Source organism: Nannobrachium achirus, assembly GCF_963921795.1.
Source record: "Nannobrachium achirus genome assembly, chromosome: 19".
Classification (NCBI taxonomy): Eukaryota; Metazoa; Chordata; class Actinopteri; order Myctophiformes; family Myctophidae; genus Nannobrachium; species Nannobrachium achirus.
Window position 1 is genome coordinate 35,854,425 of NC_137826.1, and position 21,227 is coordinate 35,875,651.

The 21,227-nt window shown below is 46.1% G+C and overlaps 1 protein-coding gene across 1 annotated transcript in view; it reads right to left on the reverse strand.

The window, feature by feature from the left end:
* Positions 1–7,444: 7,444 nt before the first annotated feature.
* jade2 (jade family PHD finger 2) overlaps positions 7,445–21,227 on the reverse strand; it is a gene marked incomplete at its 3' end in the record, with an annotated part of 304,044 nt that continues 290,261 nt past the window's right edge. The window contains 2 exon segments of the mRNA XM_080749428.1: positions 7,445–8,260; positions 10,259–10,404. Of these exon segments, the coding sequence (XP_080605554.1) occupies positions 7,445–8,260; positions 10,259–10,404 (962 nt within the window).

Consider the following 21,227-nt stretch of genomic DNA (forward strand, 5'->3'; position numbering starts at 1 on the left):
TAAACAGCGGTCGGTAGGTAGGTGGACTAGGCTGGCATAGGACAATATAGCAAGGTGTCAGGCAATGGGAAGAGGAGATTCTCAGAGACCGGCACAAAGTGACGCCCAGGAGTCCCACTTGAATGGGAGGCTTACGTTATTTCATTTTGGAGTGGTCCACCAGTAATGTCATTGGTAGGCACATTTTCGAACCAGCCACAGTCCACCTCTGGGACAGGTAGACAGAAGCAACACCTACTGAGGACCCATGTGTGGACGTCATTTTGAAAAAAGGCAATAAGTTCCTTTAAAATCCTTGTCGGTATCTTTCAATTCGTTTCAGACTGAGATTTGGGTACATTTTGGGAACAAAATACTCTTGCCAACTTGTTAACAATGAATAGAACTTTTCCTTTTGTCCCAAATGTCATGTATACACAGTAATATCCATTTGTAAATCCATTTGTAATGGACTTTCAAGAGTTAAATGAAGCCTCAGGATTTTGCAGTGTAATTACTGAAACATAATGTACTGCCAAATGACTTGTATTGATCTGGGAGCATCTGGCCCGTTGGTCACCCGTACGCATTCTGCATCCCCGGCTAAATTAAAGCAAACGTTTACTGATAAGGGACAAGCCTGCCTCGGAGAAGGAGCCCGAAATTTACCAATTAATTCGACAAAAGATTCTGAGACGCCGGCCAGTCCTCACTTTATTGTCCTGACAAGCAACAGCCTTTGAACCAGAGAGAGAGAGAGAGAGAGAGAGAGAGAGAGAGAGAGAGAGAGAGAGAGAGAGCAAGGGATCCTATGAACAGCATCCTGATGACTGTCTGGTTTTACAAAAGCCTCTCTGCATGATTTATAATCATTTTTGGGCCATTGGTTTTGCACTGCTGTTCTATGGAGACAAAGACACGGGCCTCAGACCACAGTGCCTGGTAGATCCTGATATCGACTTGCAACTTTCTATAAATGACTCTTGTTTACCCGACGATGTCATGGACAAAGGTACCAAAACGGTTGGTTGGTTGACGGTGTTCGATTTTGTTTCCTAGCCTCCTCTTACAATGGTCCAAAGATGATCTTGGGAACACTAAGATGCTTTTGAGAACCAAGCCCCTCGTGAGTGCTGATGTCTTTCGAACAAGCCTTGCAACAATACCAGCCTTAGTTATTTGGTGCTAAAGTGGCCACAGGAAAAGAGATCAGGCTCCAATTACTTATGGCAATACAGCATATCCGCCACGACTTCCTTTCAAGGCCCCGTTCCAGACTCGTCTTGGATTGTTATTCAAGTCCACCAGTGAAAACGTTATGCAAAGCCAGTGAACACAGCCAAACAAAATCTAAATCCCGGGGCAGCCGGTGAGAGATGTGCCCAACACTTGCTTGCCTGGTGTTTAATTTACGAAACGGTTTAACATTTATAAAGCATACAAACACCAAGGGACAAGATTAGGTTCTGGTACGCAGACTAAACCACCACATGGAATTCAACATTGTAACGGAGAGAGTTAAGAACGTAAACCAAGGCTCCATGGATTCTGGATGACTGCCGGTGATGGTGTTAAAATACTCTCTGTGCTCAGAGAGAACGAAACGCATTCTGGAGGGTGAGCCGGCGCTATCGTGAGATAACCTGTGACTGCTCGCATTCCCACCTGCACCACTGCTGATAACGACGCCTAATATAAACCCCGCTTGGAGTCATGACTATCGTAAAAAGTAAATGAAAAAGGGAAGATTAATTGTGGGTCACGTCAGGCTAAAAGTGTGTTCAAATTGGAAGCCGCGGCTTCCAATTTGAACACGTGAAAGAACATCAGAGGTCATTATGGGCTGTATGTGCTAACAAACCACACTACCATACACAACCACAGAGGAGAGAGCAATGTTTTCCTTTATGCACAACCAGTAGTATGTATGCTATTGGAACATTGAGAAAGAGCCATATGAAAGACTCCCGTCTACAGTAACTAGGAAGCGGAAGGAAGGAGAGGAGGGCATTGTAGCCACACTGTAACTATATGAGGACAATAAAAAACTAGTCTGTTTTCACTAGGGCTGCACGACACACACACCATAAAAAAAAAACTAAAAAAGAAAAATCAAGATCGCTACATTTGTTACAGCAACTTTCTGTGTGAAAGATGCCACCGGAAAGGATTTCTGTGCTCCTGTCTTGAACGCATCGCTGACCAATCAAGTCACACGTGGTAGAGATCACTTCAGTTAAATTAACCAATTAAACCCTATTATACTTAGTTACCCCCAGGCGTCTATACTGCTTTTCTTTGCTGAATGTTCACCTGTTATCACCCAGAACAGAGATTACTAGGGTTTAAGTAATTAAATCCAAATCCCATCATTAGGTATCCCTCTTGACCAAAGGTTTTTTACAAAAAAATGTAAATCCAATGACAACAAATGCGATCCGATCTTTTTGTCTGCAGCATAGCACAGCCCTAGAGTCTGCTGCTACACGATAAGGCCGTATATGAGAGGCCTAACCTATAAGACAGTGGTTCTCAAAGTGGGGGTCCAGGGGACCAGGGGGGTCCCGGGGGAAAATGATTGATGGTTAGGAACCCAAATGGACCCTTATAGGGCTGTAACTCTTGACAGTGTACAAATTGAACCGAATGGACCCTTCCATTTGTACTCTGTCAGAGTTAGGGGGGCCCGTGGCCTTCGTTATACACCACATTGGGGGTCCGTTGACGTGATAAGGTTTGAGAACCACTGCCTGCGGTCTACAGAGTCAGGCTACTGTGAAACACTGAAACCCAGCTTTACATTTCATCGTCTTTAGCAACACGTAAATGGTAACACCGCCTAGTGGAGGGGGGTTGCGACTGCACCCAACTCCACCCTGACGCGCGTCGGCAAAACCAAGTAGAAGTGTTGATGTTTTTATTGTTGTTGTTGTGTGTGTGTGTGTGTGTGTGTGTGTGTGTGTGTGTGTGTGTGTGTGTGTGTGTGTGTGATCTGAATGGTCAGTTTCCAAGTAAGTAAGAAAAAAACTCTTCTGCTGTTATTAAGTCTGAATATACAGTATACAGAATATACAGTACACTGCATACATGCAAGCGCACACATACGTGCACACATACACACACGCGCGCGCTTTGTGCCTCTACCTGAATCATCTTCTAAAAAAAATAAAAATGAAGAACTACACATTTTCTACATTACAACCCTGTTAGACCAGCTCTGGTGTGCATGTGTGTATGTGTCATTATGTGGCACGTGTATGTTTTTCAGCTGTCCATACATAAAACAGCAGCATTTGGCTTTTCCTCCGAGAGGGGGGGCTAACGTGAGCATGTGTGTGTATGTGTGTACGTGTTTTGGGGTTTAATGGCCAATAGCAGCCATGGAAGCGGACCAGACAGGATTCCAGGGTGGATTTGTTACTGGTAATTTGTGTGGTGGATGTTTACGGTGCTACAGCACCCCCTCTGGAGGCTAGGAGGCCACGCAGACATCCTGCAAACACTATACTGTAATGCCTGAGGCGGACTGGACTGGACCAGACGGGACCGACCTGGATTAAACTGACCGGACAATCGCTCAAAGAGTCATCTGACCATCCCTATCCGACATTCCTTATCAAGAAAACGAGAGGGAGTGTGTGTATGTATGTACGTACGTACGTACGTACGTACGTACGCGTTGTGACATTTGTGTATTCAGGAAGTATGCTGCTATAATACACAGAACCTTTCTTTGGCATGGTCATGTTAGAAGACAGCCAGAAGGGGCAGGAGCCGTCCATAGACATAAATACAGGAAGCGGATTGGACCTGAACCTCTGCGGAGGTCTATATATATATATACGACAGTCAGAGTTGCGTCAAATAGTATTTGCACATACGTCCACCGCGGTTTGTTTTGGTTGCCGAACAGGCAGAGTGCAACGATGCTATACGTATACAGTAAGTGCCATAATAAGGTTTCACAACTTCAAAGTCAAACTTATTTTCCTGTGATTGAACTGTGGTGATTTGATCAACCCAGCCCATCCAAGAGAATGAAATAAAACGCCACGGAGAATTATCTGCAGATGCCGATTGACTCAGTTCTGACAGTCGTCTCAAATTATACTGAGAGGAAAGACATGCTCAGTAGCAGTGAAGGACCAGTGAAGCTTGCCAAATAAGGAACTTTCTAGACATTTTCTTTCCACACACCCACACACACATTGTTATATATATAATTTATATCTACGGCTTACTTTGCTTTTTCCACAAATTGTTCAACCCTTTATTCATCTGTTTTTTAAATTTTTTTTTTTTTTCTATACCCCTGAGAAAATACCATGGACCACTTTAAGTATAAAATACATCTCTCTAAGAGAACAGAAAAAAGATTCTCCAAATGAAACAAATTTACAAACAAGTAAAATTCAACAGGCCTCTGAAGCAAGATTATTACATTTCAGTCATTCGTCTAATAGGAGAAGAGACTGCGGCAGGGAGCTGGATTTAAGAGAGTCTGGTCGCTACGTTGACAGCAGCCATGATAGATTCATGACCCTGACTCTTAACCACAGTAACCCCGGTGTCACTGTGATTGGGCAAATTGTCTCTGTTTTGGTCAAACAAGTAAAATCTTTTGAATAAAATAATATTGTTCAAGGTGTTTTCTTTCCAAAAGAATAAGAAATTGCCAGTCTACAACCTCGAAATGTAACACCTTTTCCAACAAAAGAACTTTTGTTCCAGAACTGGTTCCGTTCTAGATTCTTGAAATCTTGGTGCTTTCACAGAACCGGCGGCCATTCTTTAGTTCCAGTTCCAAACCAACTTTCAGGGTTCTGAACCAATTCATTTTCAGTGAAAACACTCTGAACTGGTTCAATATTAGGCGGGGAAAAAATTAACTGAACCGGCTCACTCCCGGGGGAAAAGGAGCCCTTGTGAGCTTGTTGACTGGCTCTTTTCGTTATTCGGCGTACGACTAAGTATATACTGCTTAAGTGGTGAGCTACCCTTCTAGGTTCAACGATAGACAAGAACTCAACACGACCAAACTCTCTCAATCAACAGCCCTGGACAGTCAACTAGTTTATGAGGGGCACATAGGCAGCATTTTGCACTAGTATGATAGCACTACATTTGTGTGGCTTTGCTCGTGAACTGTTGCAGATTATTAGTTGATTAATGGCAAAAGCTGCATTGTACATCCTTTTTTTTGTTATCAGGCACTAGACAATTGTTAAGGTGGCAGGAACCCACTGTTGGCTAAACATAAGTCACCAGCACAAGATAGGACCGCCTTCGGCTTGATTGTAACAAATCGGATTGAGCAACGACAAGATTGATCGGGCTGATTGATTGGTTTTTAAGGTTGGGGTCTTATTTGGTCGGGGCAGGTGAGGGGGGGGAGAGCGACAGAAGGCACAGTTTAGTAGAATTATGTTTCTCCCTTGATTTTAGTCAAAAAAACAAAACAAAAAACAGGAAGAATCAGAATGTAGCTGAAATTGAGTCAGACCGGGTGTTTGAACAGCGGCTGTAAAGAGAGCATATCGTCGTTGTCTCAGTTTCAAATTTGTATGTTCTTTCGCAAAGCATAGCCCTGCTTAATCGTACAAGGCCGTCGCACAAAAGTAGTGAAAACATCAAATCTACAAGCATGTAGATGAGCTGTTTTCACTAGTTTAAATCATTTTAAAAATGATAAATACAAAAAAAACGGTTTTGGACATACAAGGTTTCCACCCGACAACGACGACATGTAACATTCAGAAAGAACGCTGGAGGTTGGTGTCAATTCACTTCAGTCGGTTCATCAAGTGGGTTTTCTTCCAATTTCAAGAAACGCATATCAAAGCCACAAGCTTCTAACACGCGGGAGGAACACATCAGTCCGACGTCTCATTACTGTGACCACGTGGCTATGAGAGAGTCGCACGAACGCAAAGTCGGAGTAATGCGTATCGGAACAACGCTATACTCTCCCCTAACACACACTCTTTGAAGAAGTCAATTATGCTGTTAACGTTCATAATTTGGCTTTAAAATTCAACTTGCATTTTCAGTTTTTTGAATAGGGCGCATTCAAAGTGAATTGAACCAGAAGGAGATTAAGCTAAGTACAGTGTTTTATGCACAAGGATTGATATTGTCTCTTTCGGGGTGGAAACCTTATATGTCCAAAACCGCTACTTTTTCAGGATTCAAATTAAAAGATAGCCAAAGCAGCAGACCGACAATGCTCAGAACACATTGAGCTTGCAGATCCGCTACTTTTGATGCTTTTGTGTGGTGCTGTAGTATGATCAAGTAGGACATTCATTTACAAACAATTGAAAAACTATGGAGATAAGAGGTTTCTGCCCGACAGCAACGATATTACAGTTCCCATTAGTCGTTTGTGCTTTTCAAGGCCCATTATGATTTGCTGTCTGTGACACTTCTTGTACATTTGAGAAAAAAAACTGAAAAGCTCTCTTCAGGGATGGGGACCCGGGAAAAGACCCTGAAACCAGCTTGAACAATATAATGCCCAGAATTATTTCTCCTCAATTCCAGATGCACAGTCAACACCAGACACCGGAAATGGATACTTCACGAAGAAGGCAGAGGGATAACTAACCAAAAAAGAAAGAGTAAAGGTAAACTCTGCTTCCTACTGTATATCGTCAATGTCGGGCAGAAACCTCGAATCTCCAAGTTTCAAATTTGTATGTTTTTTCGCGAAAGTAAAGCTTCATCATACAAGGCCGTCGCACAAAAGTAGTGAAAACAGCAGATCTACAAGCACACAACGCCTCGCAGTGCGAGGCGTTGTGTGCTTGTAGATCGGCTGTTTTCACTAGTTTGAATCTTTTTTTAAATGGTAAATGCAAAACGAACGGTTTTGGACATACAAGGTTTCCACCCGACAACGACGATATGTTGAAACGTACAGCATGTTGTGTCTAGCCAACCACAAACTATGGTCTGGTGCAGCAGCTATTTGACAGACTAACAGCTACATTCAAACCCTGTCTCAGAAAAAAAACAAAGCACATAAGGGCAAGAGATTGTTTTTCCACTGGTACGTATGCTCTCAAAATGGGGTCGGGGGACCCTCAGGGTTCCTTGAGGGTGTTCCAGGGGGTCCCCAGGTAAATGATTGATAATTGGGAACCAAATGGATCCTTACAGGAGTTACAGGTCTGTAACTCAGAGAGGGTAACCCTTATGGCGGTTATGGCGGTCCTTGAAATTAAAAGGTTTGAGAACCACTAATCTAGCGAAGAGAAGGACTGCCATTGATTCTAAACAGCATACTGTATTGACAGACGCTTTGCCAGTGGGATGCAAGGTTGTGACTCTGCTTAGGGTAAAACAGTATGCAGGTGTGTATGTGTGTGTCCTGGTAGACGCGCACATGCGCATGTGTGTGTGTGTGTGTGTGTGTATGCCTATGCAGTGTGTTTGTGTGCATGTCCTCAGTTTTTGTTTAGTTTTACAAAGCCAGCACGCTCCTCCTGAGCAGGTCCTCGCTCCCGGCGTGCAGCGGCGGCAGGCGGAGCTTGCGCCTGCCCGGGCGCACGCTGGAGTCGCTCTGCTCGCCGTCCGAGAAGTACCCGTCAGTCTCTGCGGCGGCGTCCGACAGGGACGCCGCCCCCTTCCCCTTCCCCGCCAGGCTCGAAGAGTCCCTGTCGGAGGAGGGCTCCGTCGACTCCGCCCTGAGGCCCCGGGTCCCTCGGCCGGCCCCGCCCCTCCCTCTGGACCTCCCCTGGCGGGAGAGACGCAGCCGCAGCGATCCTCCGCCGCGGTGCGCGCCGCCCGCCCCGGGACCGGAAGGCAGTGGCGGGGAGGAGGGGCTCACGTGGACGCTGTCCCAGGGGCAGTGGTCCTCCGAGATGTGACAGGAGTCCATTTTGGAGATGGGCGGCTGCGGCGGGGGGTCCCTCTGTGTGTGGTGGTGGTGGAGGTGATGGAGGTGCGAGGCCTTGTAGGAGGCCCTCTCCCTGGCCCTCTCGGCTCTCCGAGCCGCCGCGTGGCTGGGCTTGTTGTACTCCTCCTCGGCGCCCCCCGCGCCGCCCCAGGGGCTCTGGGCCGTGGAGGGGCTGCTGCCGGCGGAGGCGGCCACGGCGGAGGAAGGCGTCTGGGGCAGGCTGGAGGGGAGGCCGGTGGGGTGAGGGTGCCCGCCGCGCGCCCCCCGGGGCTTGCCGCCGTTCCCTTTGGGCTTGCGGCCCAGCTGGGGAGTCTTCCAGGCCGCCGACTGCATGGAGTTCTCCATCATCAGGTTGAGCAGGCTCTCCTCACCCTGCAGCAGCTGCATGGGGGAGAAAGCACACAATCAAGACTCCAAGGCCGTCGAGTCGAAATTGTCACGGTTTTCACTAGAAGTAAAATTATAACAGTTGTTTTCAGCGGTTGGATAGACATAGGTCTATATCATCTTTTGCATGAATGCAGAAGAGCATGAATGGCACATTGATTTAAGGGTTTTTATTTGGTCACCCTAAGCTAAATGCAAGTGTGTGGTGAGGTCCGCAATAATGTGCATCTTCAACATAACAATAATAAAGCTACGGTAATGAGATAAGAAAAAGCGGAGCTTGTGCATGGCCTCGGCTCGCCGTCTTGATGAACCCGCCAATATCGTCAGTGGGTCCAGGAGGGACGGCTTTCTATGGCAGCAATAGCAACATGAACATAACAATAAAAATAATGTGCAATACGGCATAATCATGTATACCCATACCTTGTATAATGTATATACTACACCAGCGGTCTTCAACAGGGGGTCCAAGACCCCTAGGGGGTCCTTAGAGTTACTACAGGGGGGCCGCCAAATCCTTGTGTGATAGGAAAATTATTTTAAATGAACAACTTGAACACTCACATCCCTATTCCGAGGAGAACTTTAGCCAAAATAGCAGATCAACAAGCTCGTAGCTTGTAGATCGGCTATTTTCGGGAAAAAGGTTTGGTATTTGGAGGTAAAAAAGAGCAGACCAAGTACATAGTGAAAGGTCAAGTTTACAAAATATTGACGATTTAAGTGGTTAAATGTCTGAAAAAATGTTAAATGTCTAAAATTAATCCAACATAGACTGATGACAGTGCTGTCAAACAAGTCTATGAATCTATCCATGAAATCGATGAAAATCACACATTTATACAATATGTAGAGGAGGAGGTCCCTGCTTCATCTCTCTCTCAGCTAAGGGGTCCTTGGCCTGAAAACGTTGAAGACCCCTCTACTACACTATATAGGATCAACATAGCAACACTTATAATGCACTGGACAATATCTGAAACAAGAGAAAGGAGGCGAGGAGAGGAGAATCGGTTCATGGCTAACTATTCAACTGTGCTATCCTCTCTGTTTCTGAGCCCCCTGCCAAACAACACACTAAACGGACCAGAACCCTGGGCAGAACAAAAGGAGGGTCAGCCACAGTGCAGCTCCACTCCTTGGCAACCTCCTCTGTTTGACAGATAGTTGCACGCACATGAAGGGGAGGGCCGTGCATGGCAGTGTGAGACAGACAGAGTAGAGTTTATTGGAATCACATTAGTCTCACTGGTCACAAATGCACAAAATAATAGTACATCTAAAACACATGTCCACGCATTTACACGTTCTCGATTGTGTGTTTCCAAGACGGATACGAGTGGACATTTGTGTGTGTGGGTCCTTGAGGCTGTTCTGTCAGGATTGTTATTCACAAATGCATTTTCTTCTTAAATCACATTAACCCTGGCGTCCCTATTTTGGAATTGAAAAAGTCTTAAAATAAAATAGAAAAATAATACATTTTAAGATTTTCACATTGTTTAAAATGAAGATAAGAAAAACTTTCTTCCGTTCTCATTCCATCAGCACCAAGACTTGCTGTAGATAACTAGACAGGCTTCAAAATTAGACTTGCAGTGCATGTCAACACAGGTTTTATTTTGAAGTCCGCCAATACCGGACTGGTCCACAATGTTTAGCATGCAGCCTCCAGAAAAGGATGCATGGCCTGATTAATCAAAATAAGAAACTAAGGGAAAATTCAGATAACAGCTAAACAATATAAAATATCTGCATTATTTATAAGTATAAAGAGATTGAACTCAGATATAGCCAACTTTGTGCATTGATCATTAATACATATTAATCGGCTATTTCAATTGGTGCCCAACCCCCTTTGACACCCCTCGTAAGGCTACAATTACACGTGCAGTTAAAAAGACACGGTGTGTTGGCCTCTGCTTGACCGCTGACGTGTGAAATGACCCGGGGGTTTAGCGGGTGACCTCTGAGAAGCTGTTTCCCTACCTGGTCTGACAGGAGGCTGGCGCTCTTGTCTCGGTGCTGCCCTCCCAGAGCCCACTGGCTCAGCATGTCGTCCGCCGTGATCTGGACCGACTGCGCCAGCCAGCTGTCAAACAGAGAGTTGTCCAAGGGGAAGGACTTGGGTAGACCTGAGAGGGAGGAGAGGAGAGGCAGAGAGAGAGGGAGACAAGGAGAGCTCGGTTCAGACACTTTCGTCGAGATAGACCCGTTCCATTTTCACTTTGCATTCGATCTCCTGTGATACCACAGATTAGGGATGTCCCGATACCACTTTCTTGCTGCCCAAGTACAAGTACGAGTACTTAATTTGAGTACTTGCCGATACCGAATACTGATACTCTAAGTTATGTTTCTGTGTTTCAAAGTTACAGACTAACAAGTCTGTAACTTTGACAGCGTACAAATGGAACCAAATGGACCCGTTAGGGTCCATTTGGTTTCATTTGTACACTGTCAAAGTCAAGGGGAGACCTTCAAATTTCAAAGTTTGAGAACCACTGCTCTATACAATTATAATGTACATAGAGACACAGTGAAGAACTAAATGCCTCAAGGAGTAGGAGGCCGGGGAGGTGGAGGGAGTTGGATCACTGACAAGCTGAAGAAGAGCTACAGTATACTGTAAATAGATGCAGATCATGCAGTATTGTTTTGTACCGTATTGTATGTATAGATATAGATATGTGTGAAGGTAGGGCTATATGTTTTGTAAGAATAGCCCTACCTTCACTTTTGTACAGCCTGCCCAGGGACTACAGATGGAAATTAGCTCATGGCTAAATCTGGCATATTTACATTGATGTTGAAAAACTGACATGTTGATCAATGTGCTTTGTCCCTGACAAATAAATAAATAAATAAATAAATAAAATAAAGTATGAATAAATATTTTTTAGGCCCTACCCGGCCCGAAAACGTCGGGTCGGGTAGGGTAGGGTCAGGATCGTGAAGAATTTAAAGTAATAAACTATGTGAGAACTATACCGTAAGGGTGACCGAGCGTGGTGAACGATGAGTGCGAGATGGTGCACATAAAGGCAGAGAGAATGATGGAGATAGGAGGAAAGAGCGAACGGGAAGAGCGGTAGGGTAGGACAGATGCATGGAGGGAGGAAGGGGACAGAATAAGTGAGGAGGGAGGGAGGGAGGGAAGGAGGGAGGGAGCGTGAGAGAGAGTCAAATTATATCATGAATAGAGCTCAATCAAAAGGCCAAGGCTTCAATTCATAACTGGCACGTCAGTGTCATCTCAGCCAGAACATTCTGTTGAGATCCTTTTCAATTCACTAAACTCAAAAAGCAATTCAACCAAAAAAATGACATGAGCATTCATTCATTCTCAGTCATTTTGTTGTAAAGGGAGAACATAAAAACCTTGGTTTGAGTATTCCGTCAAGACCATGTTTATGGAACCGTTTAAGTGCGGTTGTAATGAAATGATATGATGGAAGCACAAAAGGGGAAAATAGTTTAACTTGGTAATACAAATAGGGCAATTTTGCACATTATGTACAGTACACTGTTATGTACTAATCCATATAGGATATTAAAGGGATATTTCACTTTAAAAAAAAACACGTTTGGCTCGACGACGACGCTGGTAAATAAAAATAAAAATAAGACGCTGGTAAACAACACAACACTTCTGCGACCACGCCGTGTAATTCAACCAATCACTGATTACCAACGTAATTTCAACTCTCCGATCTAGCCCGGTTCCTCATCTCATAACCAGGCCAGCCTGGTATCTACTTCCAGGCCCGATCAGTGCGTTTCAGCGCGCCGAACCAAACCGTACCGTAACGCGCTAAAAAAAAACCTAGTGGAAACGTGCCTTAATACATCTGCTTTAGGCACCATGCTGAGAGAAGGTGACAGGCAGGTGTATGCAGGGATAAACACAGTGAGAGACCAACATGATGTTGCTTTCACTTCATCAGTAACGGACATTATAAACCTGGTTTTACAGCGACTAATCCCGTTTCCTGTCTCAGTCCCAACAATGCATTCTCCACACTGTGGCCTGTGGTGACTGTGTGTGTGTGTGTGTGTGTGTGTGTGTGTGTGTGTGTGTGTGTGTGTGTGTGCGCGCGTGCGTGCGTGCATGTGCTTGTATGCAGGGTGTTGTTGCAGACGGGGGCTCACTGTGTTGTGTATATAATTAGGAGATTTTCATGGCTCCTTTTCTGTCACTATGGGCTGCCAAAATGCTGCCGAAGCACTGTGTGCCGTCTACTGCAGCAATGTCGGGTTGTTTTTTTTCCCTCACTTTGTTGCACACACACACACACACACACACACACACACACACACACACACACACACACACACACACACACACACACACACACACACACACACACACACACACACACACACATACACACACACACACACACACACAGTCTCACACACACACAGTCTCACACACACACACACACACACACACACACACACTGCCGAGAAGCGGGGATGGGAGCGGGCGATGGTTTTTGACAGACAGAGCGGGGAAGCGAGGGAGAAGGTGTGCATAGGAATGAGTACAGTTACAGTACAGAATACTGTCAGCATGCGAGAGCAGAGAGAGAATCATAATGTAACAGTTATCATCCCCAGGGCCCATGCGTCTTATCACCTCCCTGCTGGGTCCCTTTTTTTTTATCACTGCATTCCACCCCTGCAAATAAAGCTACCTGTATGTGTGATAAATCCATTTTATTCATCTATTATCCCCTGTACGCAACCTTTATTTGCAATGGTTGAAGGGAGAGATAAAAAAGGGACAGTGAGGATGATGAGCTTGCATTGATTGGTCAGTTGCTGTATCTTCTCTCTAGCAGTTATACGGTAGCTACTATTTCACAATCTCCGAATACTATATAGAGGCTGGGACTATACCTCCCCCGAAAGCCGAGAAAGGTCATCTGTTCGCCATTTCCGTTCATGAAAATATATTTTACATTTTCTTTACATTTGATTTCTGAATTTCCATTGTATAGTAGCAAGCTATTGCAAAGACGATTAACATTAGGACAAATTTACCAAATTGTGGAAGGCAACAGTCTGGCTCGCGAGTCGCAAGACTACTGTATATGACAGCTGACTAATCAGTGTAGCTAAATTGACACTGCGTGCAAGCCACCTCGCTGCTTGACCACCAAGATAAAAATAACCAATCTACAAGTTCCACCACATTTTCACTGTGGCATAAGATGTTCCTGTCCAGTGGGAGCCTGAATATGGGTGCCTCATGCCAAACGTGTGTTCAAGTTGGCGACCTTGTCGTCTGTGCATTTAAATGTGTTTCAGTCATGGTAGCTATGCTTGACCTTTACCAGCATAGATTAACCCCAGAAAAAGCTGTCACAAGACAGATGAGTCACTGCACAACATTCAGCAAGTACCAGAAAGAGAAACCTACCATACAGAAACCAATCAATCAATCCATATACAGACATTGAGATGCCCAACACTATCCCGCTCGTTCTAATTCGTTTTAGAAATTAGTATTTTAGATGAGGTCCTGCACTGTGTTACTGTTTACTGTAGTTATAGTACAGTAATGCATATTAGTTATAGTACAGTAATTGACCGTAGAATGTTTTTTGAGGAGTTTTACCTCAAGGTTTACACAGTTTGCCTGTTCAAGTGGTCTGGAATTTGACTGCGAATGTTCTGACATAAAACACATTTCTCACAAATTAAGTTTACCTTAACGTTCACTTGGCTTAAATGGTTGTATCAGAAGAATGAAATAACAAACCTACATGAGATGATATTGACCATAATTACAGATAGTATGGGCAATTATTACTACTAGACCTTACCCGTTCGAAGATATGTGCTGCAAAATATGTGCAGACTAGAGTGTGGGTTATGGGGAAAGTAACTGTAACTGCATGCTGCGTATATGTGGGAGTATGATAATGTAAGGAGCAGCCCATGGAGGAGTGTATATTTATGATGGATACAAATAATTTAAGAGCAAAATTCACAGGCATAATTTTTCCATACCCGTTGGAAGATGAGACACACATCACCCGTTGCATGCGTGATCCATGCATGGAGAGAGAGAGAGAGAGAGAGAGAGAGAGAGAGAGAGAGAGAGAGAGAGAGAGAGAGACTGCAACATTCCTAACTGTGAGAGAGGTGTGTGTGGGCCCGGGGCTACAGATCCCATGGCCTGGAGGAACGGACCGTAACCCTGACAACAGGCTGTAGATTGAAGAAAGCTAATAAATAGCTTGAATTTGGGAAAAATGAAATTCGGGCTCCGTCACCGTGTGTATAATGCTAATGGCCAATGCCATGTTAAATTTGAGATCAGTCGCTGAAGCGAGTGAATAGATAATGCATTGTGTGACTGACTGACCTACTGACTGACCTACTGACTGACTGACCTCTCTAATTATAGTATAGATATGGGGAACATCACAGTGGAACCTTACTGGCCAGGCCTATACATCTATCTACAGATTATGAGTTGTAGTACAGTAATTAGCACTACAAAGGGGATTTTCTTTTTTTTATGATTTTCATTTCAAACACATCAAATACTGCATATCGTCACTGTCAGGCAGAAACCTTGTATCTCCAAGTTTCAATTTGTATGTTTGTTTTTTGGGGGGAGAGAGTTGCACGAAAGTAGTTAAAATAGCCAATCTACAAGCACACGCCTTGCATCGGCTATTTTCACTATTTTAAACCGTTTTAAAAATAATAACAAAAAAGGAAGGTTTTGGACATACAAGGTTTCCACCCGATAACGACGATATCGTCTCTGTCAGGTGGAAACCTCCAAAACCGCTACTTTTCAGGATTCCAATTCAAAAACTGCAAAAGTAGCAGATCTACAAGCTCATAACACGCCACTTCTTTTGACGCTTTTGTGTGACGCTGTAGTACGTAGTATGATCAAGTAGGGCGCTAATTTACACAAAATAAAAAATAATAATAATATGGAAGAGGTTTCTGTCTGACAGTGACGACATATTATTTCCCACATTGTCCTGGTAAATGATGCGAAGATTCGTAGGATCGTAGCTAGTTCGGGAGGCGGTCACAAGGGGGCGCGCGCGCGGAGGGGGACGGGACACTGGGTCCTGCCCCCCCCTTACCCAGGGTTCATAGGGAAAGCAGATGGTGGGTCTCAGTCTTGTTGCATAGCACTGCTGCTGCTACGCATGGCTGTCTCGAAGGGGCTACTGGTTGGTTGTGCTGCTGACTTCTGCTTGGATCGTGTTTTTTCGCTGCTGTCTATGCTGGGATCAAGGCAGGTTGTATGGAAAGTCTCTGGGATTGTGGATTCGGGTGGACACTGCTGTGTTCTAGTCATAGACTGTAGAAGGGTTCTAGTATTGTTTCAACAAGTTGTGGATCTCTGCGGATGTTGCTGATTCCCAGCTGATTTCTGCAATCAGTTGCTAAGCTATTTTAATACGTTTGGGCTGTTGTTGTTGTTGCTAAGCTAATTTTATTGTGCCTTTGTAAAAGAAAAGAGAAGAAAAGAAGGAGGGTGCCTAACTTGGCTGAGTATTTCCGGCTGTTTCTGCTTTTTTCTATCGCTCAATTCATGTTCTTAGCTGCCAAACTAAGAAGCTGTGTTCTTGGCCAGGTTGTATGGGAAGTTTGAGATTGTTATTCTGGTAATCGCTGAATTCTAAACTGCTGTTTCAAGGTTCAGATTTCTTGCTATCGTTGCTGGTGCCTAGCTGATTCTGTACTTTCAGTTGTTTGTTGCTAAGGCTATTTCAAAGGTGCTACAGGCTTGCTAAAGTTGCTAAAGGTAAACTCAGTATCATAGAAGTTGGCTGTGGCTACGGGCTAAATGCTAACTTATTTCGTGCCCTGGTGGGCCTTTACTGGGCTACCATGAGTTAAAGTAATCTCAGTCGTTGGGTTTGTCGATAACAATGTCAGTACTTTGCAACGGCGCGGGCCGTATCTGCTAGCGCGGAACAACAGGTTTAATGTACAGTCAGCTAGGAGCTAGCTGGTGGCTATTGCTAGCCGGCTATTACGGTAAGGATGCTGTTAGCTGGTAAATCAATGTGCTAGCCATGTCAAGGCAGAGCGGCGGCCCGCGTGAAAACATGGCCCCGTAGCAAGTAATGAATCACGCTAGGAGGGTTCAGTTTGTAGGTTGCAGGTGTCTGTAAACGGCAGCGTTCACCTAGCTTCTGAGCTAGCAACTCAGAACTCATGTAGCTAAAGAGGTTTGCTAATGTTCCGTAATGACTCTTCAAGCTGCATATTCCATGGGGGTTGCGTGTGTCCGTGGTCAGCAGCTACCTAGCATACAGGCTAGCAGAGGGTAGCGTCACGAAGCGAAGGGTGGCGCACGTTCTGCGCATACTGAGCGCATGGGTAATGTGGCTCTCTAGCATTCAACCTCCTTGTCACCTGGTCCGTTACGATTCTTTTTCGTTATTATATTATTTTATGTGCACGCGCAGTTCAATAGGGCAGGGATGCGCATGTATTATCAATGTCTATGCTTCGCTTGTGCCCACTGTTCAAGCTTAGCATACAGGCTTCGTTTGCTGTTCATGAGGATTTGCCTGGTCTCGGTTAATGCTAGCTTTGCCCAAGCTGCGGCTGCCTGCTGGCATAGCAGCTGATGAGGGCTGCCGATGCTACGCTTGGTGAAAACGCTAACATAACATGTTTGCAGCCCGGGCCAGAAACTGCCGCGTGTCTGTTGGCATCAGGGCGGCGTCGAGTGTGGCAGCGTTGAAGGTGAAGTCATTGGATAATATCCACTATCGAGCTGCCGTATTTGTTTCAATCTAAGGTATAGTTCTGGGTCACTGCGTATCGCACTGTATGTCCCCGTGGCGTTTCCGTAGCTGCGGCACTCGAGCTAATAATTACAGCTAGGGCTACTGCTAGTGAAAAATGACGAGTTGTTTATCGTTACAAACCATGTTAAAGCGGCTACAGGACTGTTGCTATCACGTTCACCATTGCAGCTCCAGGATAAAGGCTGCTAACGCCATGCTTTCTTTTCAGCTTCAGGCTAAAGTGCTACATGTCTGTTGCTAACATTACTTTATCACTACAGATCCATGCCGGAGCCGCGGCAGGCCCGCTACTACAGCATCATGTTATTATGGCAGCTTCAGGCTAAGCGGCTACATGTTCCACTAACAGTGTGTTTTATTCATAGCTTGTGCTGCGGCTGCTACATGACTGTTGTAACATCATGTTCTTATCCAGGATTCTCCTTATCCGTTGTGCTGCTATCTTGGAGGCTAGAATGGTCACATCATGGTGCTAGTGGCTCCTATAGTTCAGCTATTGGTAGCTCCACTCAACTGCGGCGGCGTGCTAGCATAACTGCTAATAATTTCAGCTAAGGCTGATGCTTGTAAAATACTGCTTCATGTCTTCTTTCAGCTCATGCTAAAGCTAATACTTGTTGGTTGCTAACATTCTGTTTATTATTTCAGCTCCAGGCCGGAGTGGCTGCAGGCCCACGGCTACGTCATCAGGTTATCATGGCAGCTTTATGCTAAAGCGGCTACATGTTCCACTAATCGTGTTTTACTTTATAGCTTCTTGCTGCGGCTGCTACATGTCTAACTGCTAACATGATTTCTATACTTTCAGCTCGTGCTGGAGCTGCTGCATAGCGGCTACAGCAGCAGGTCGCCATAGCAGCATGGCGCTGCAGCTGCTGAGGTTTCTGCTAACAGATTTGTCATTTCAGCTCCAGGCCGGAGCTGCGGCATGCCCCTGCCACGGCATCAGGTTAGCATTGCGGCTTTGTGCTAAAGCTGCTACATGTTCCACTAAATCGCGTTTTTCTTTGTAGCTTCGGGCCACGGCTGCTACATGTTGCTGCTGACATCATGTCTGTCCTTTCGGCTTCTTGTTGGAGCCGCTGCATAGCGGCTGCTACAGCATGCCATCGTTGCAGCGTCGCGCTGCAGCGGCTGAGTGTTTTCTGCTAACATGTTTATTCTTATAGTTTCGTCCACTACTGTATAGTTCCATGAGACCAGTCAGGAGTCGGTTGGCACTGGAGAGGGCGTCGCTACTACAGCTTCCGCTGCTTCTGCCGCTGCCATGGGCTGCCAGCCTGCCCACCCGCCCTCCCGCCTGCCCGCCCGCCCGCCCGCCCGCCTGCACTGCCTGCCCTCCTGCCCGCCCGCCCTCCCGTCCGGCTGCCCGCCCACCCGCTACAGCATCAGTTGATGCTATTACCGCTGCTACCATGAGCATGAACCAGCGCTGCGTCGTGCTGGAAGCCTGGGGTGCCGGCCCATCTTCCGGGGGCGCTGTCAGGCTGTGACCATCGTCGCCACCGCCAGGTCGCAAGGGAACATGGGAAGCTGCAGTTTCAGCACCAGCGGTGGGAACTCCATTCCTCTCGCCAGCTGCAGCTTTCCCAGATGCACTGAGGAGCCACACTCTAGCAGGTAAATAGCAACGCATTTGCTTGTTCGATTCTGTGAGCGTTCAGCCGCTCTCTAAGCTGCTAATAATAGGCAACCATAGTTACATAGCAGCGACTTACTTGTACTGAATGTTGGGCTTTAGCCGCTCTCTAGGCTTGCATAGCTTGCCTTTAAAGGTCAAGACGGGTATCTCGTGGAGATTCTTATATGTGCAGCAGCAGACTCTGCAGCAGAGCGCTCTGTGGGCTGCGAAAAATTTCTCGGTGATCCTAAAAGTCAGCGACCCTAGGCGTGGTTTCATTGCTATGGTCAGCTAAAGCTAAGATTGTATTTCTGCAGCAAGCACATGCGGTCACCAAGGCCAGGCTTAAGATGTGACTAGCACATGGCCTCTGAAGATTGCAGCTCGCAGTTAAACCAGGGAAGGTACACCAGTGTCAGTCGCAGAACTAACTCTCCCTTCTGTCCTTTCATGTCCATGCTGAACACCGGGCTGTCTGCCCGACGTCCTCGTCACACGACCCCCGGAGAGAGCTGCTAGATTGGCGGCCCGCCCCTCTTCACTCTGCATTCTCTCCGGATCGGTGCAGCCACACCACCAGCACTTCTGGTGCCCTCAGCTAACTCAAGATCCTGCACGCCCAGCTATCAAGCACACATAACACAGGACTGACCGAAGCGTGATGGTTCCAAGCTGGAGTTGGACGCGCTTCAGTTAACGCTTCTGCTGCTGATGCTAATAGTGCTGCAGGCACTATTAGCAGGGTTGTTCCATAGGGTTTCACTTTGCTGCTTCTGCTGCGTTACTCGGGGCACGCGCCCCTGATAGGTTGCATGTTTTCTTTGCTGCTTCTGTTGCGTTACTCGGGGCACGCGCCCCTGATAGGTTGCATGTTTTTTTTTGCTGCTTCTGTTGCGTTACTCGGGGCTCGCGCCCCTGATAGGTTGCGGGCCACGATAAATTTTAAGCTTTAATATTTCAATCATGCAAAGCTAGGTGGTTGCTGGGGTGTCAGTTAGGTAGGATGTATCAAGCTGTCTGGTGCTGAAATTATGAATTGAAGGTCTCATCGCTGCTTTTGGTTCTGCTGTCTGTATATATATTTTCAGTGTGCTGCTCCCGCTTTCACTAGGCTGTTTAGTATGGCTCGGTTAGATTCAGTATATCATTATAGTTCAGCAGAACCGTCTTCCTCACCGTTGGTTCGGTCTGCCAGCTGCTAATATTCTTACTTATTATTTGCTTTATCAGTATTAATAGCGTTCGGCTAGCGTTAATTCTTTTACTATTATTTTGCTTAGTAGTATGTATAGTAAGCCATGCAGGCGGTACTATTCTTACTTATTTCGCTTAGCAGTATTAATAGTAATTAATTCTACAGCAATAGGACAGGCAGTTCATAGTTGCCCCCGCAGTAATGATAATTCTTAATCGCTAGAGTCACAGCAGAGCTGCCTTCCTCGCAGTTGGCTAGCGATGGCATGGGATTCTGAGCTTTTGGCGGTTTTGGGGGTTTTGTAGTTTTGGGGGGTCTCGGGCCCGAACTCGCTGTAATAAGATATGCCCTCGATACTCATGGCAACATGAGGATCGTGGGTCAGCGAGTAAGGGCCCTAGGCAGAATCCATGCCAAACAATGCTTCACTTAGGATATAGATTCTATGCTGTCTTATAGTAGCACTTAAGGTAGGCTGCAATATGCTGCGCTTATATAGGCCTTAGATATTATGCTGTCTCTATAGTAGGGTGCTCAATATGCCATGCTGTTATGCTGTCTCTATAGTAGGGTGCTCAATATGCCATGCTGTATGATGCTTGCTTACTGCTTCCATTCTGGTCAATAAAGTATACCTAAACCCAAGTGATCGTCTCCTGAAATGATGCGAAGATTCGTAGGATCGTAGCTAGTTCGGGAGGCGGTCACAAGGGGGCGCGCGCGCGGAGGGGGACGGGACACTGGGTCCTGCCCCCCCCTTACCCAGGGTTCATAGGGAAAGCAGATGGTGGGTCTCAGTCTTGTTGCATAGCACTGCCCCGCCACCACCCCAGCTCCACCGTCAGGTTCTGCCTCGGATCCCCCGTGGGGGGTCTCGGGCCCGAACTCGCTGTAATAAGATATGCCCTCGATACTCATGGCAACATGAGGATCGTGGGTCAGCGAGTAAGGGCCCTAGGCAGAATCCATGCCAAACAATGCTTCACTTAGGATATAGATTCTATGCTGTCTTATAGTAGCACTTAAGGTAGGCTGCAATATGCTGCGCTTATATAGGCCTTAGATATTATGCTGTCTCTATAGTAGGGTGCTCAATATGCCATGCTGTTATGCTGTCTCTATAGTAGGGTGCTCAATATGCCATGCTGTATGATGCTTGCTTACTGCTTCCATTCTGGTCAATAAAGTATACCTAAACCCAAGTGATCGTCTCCTGAAATGATGCGAAGATTCGTAGGATCGTAGCTAGTTCGGGAGGCGGTCACAAGGGGGCGCGCGCGCGGAGGGGGACGGGACACTGGGTCCTGCCCCCCCCTTACCCAGGGTTCATAG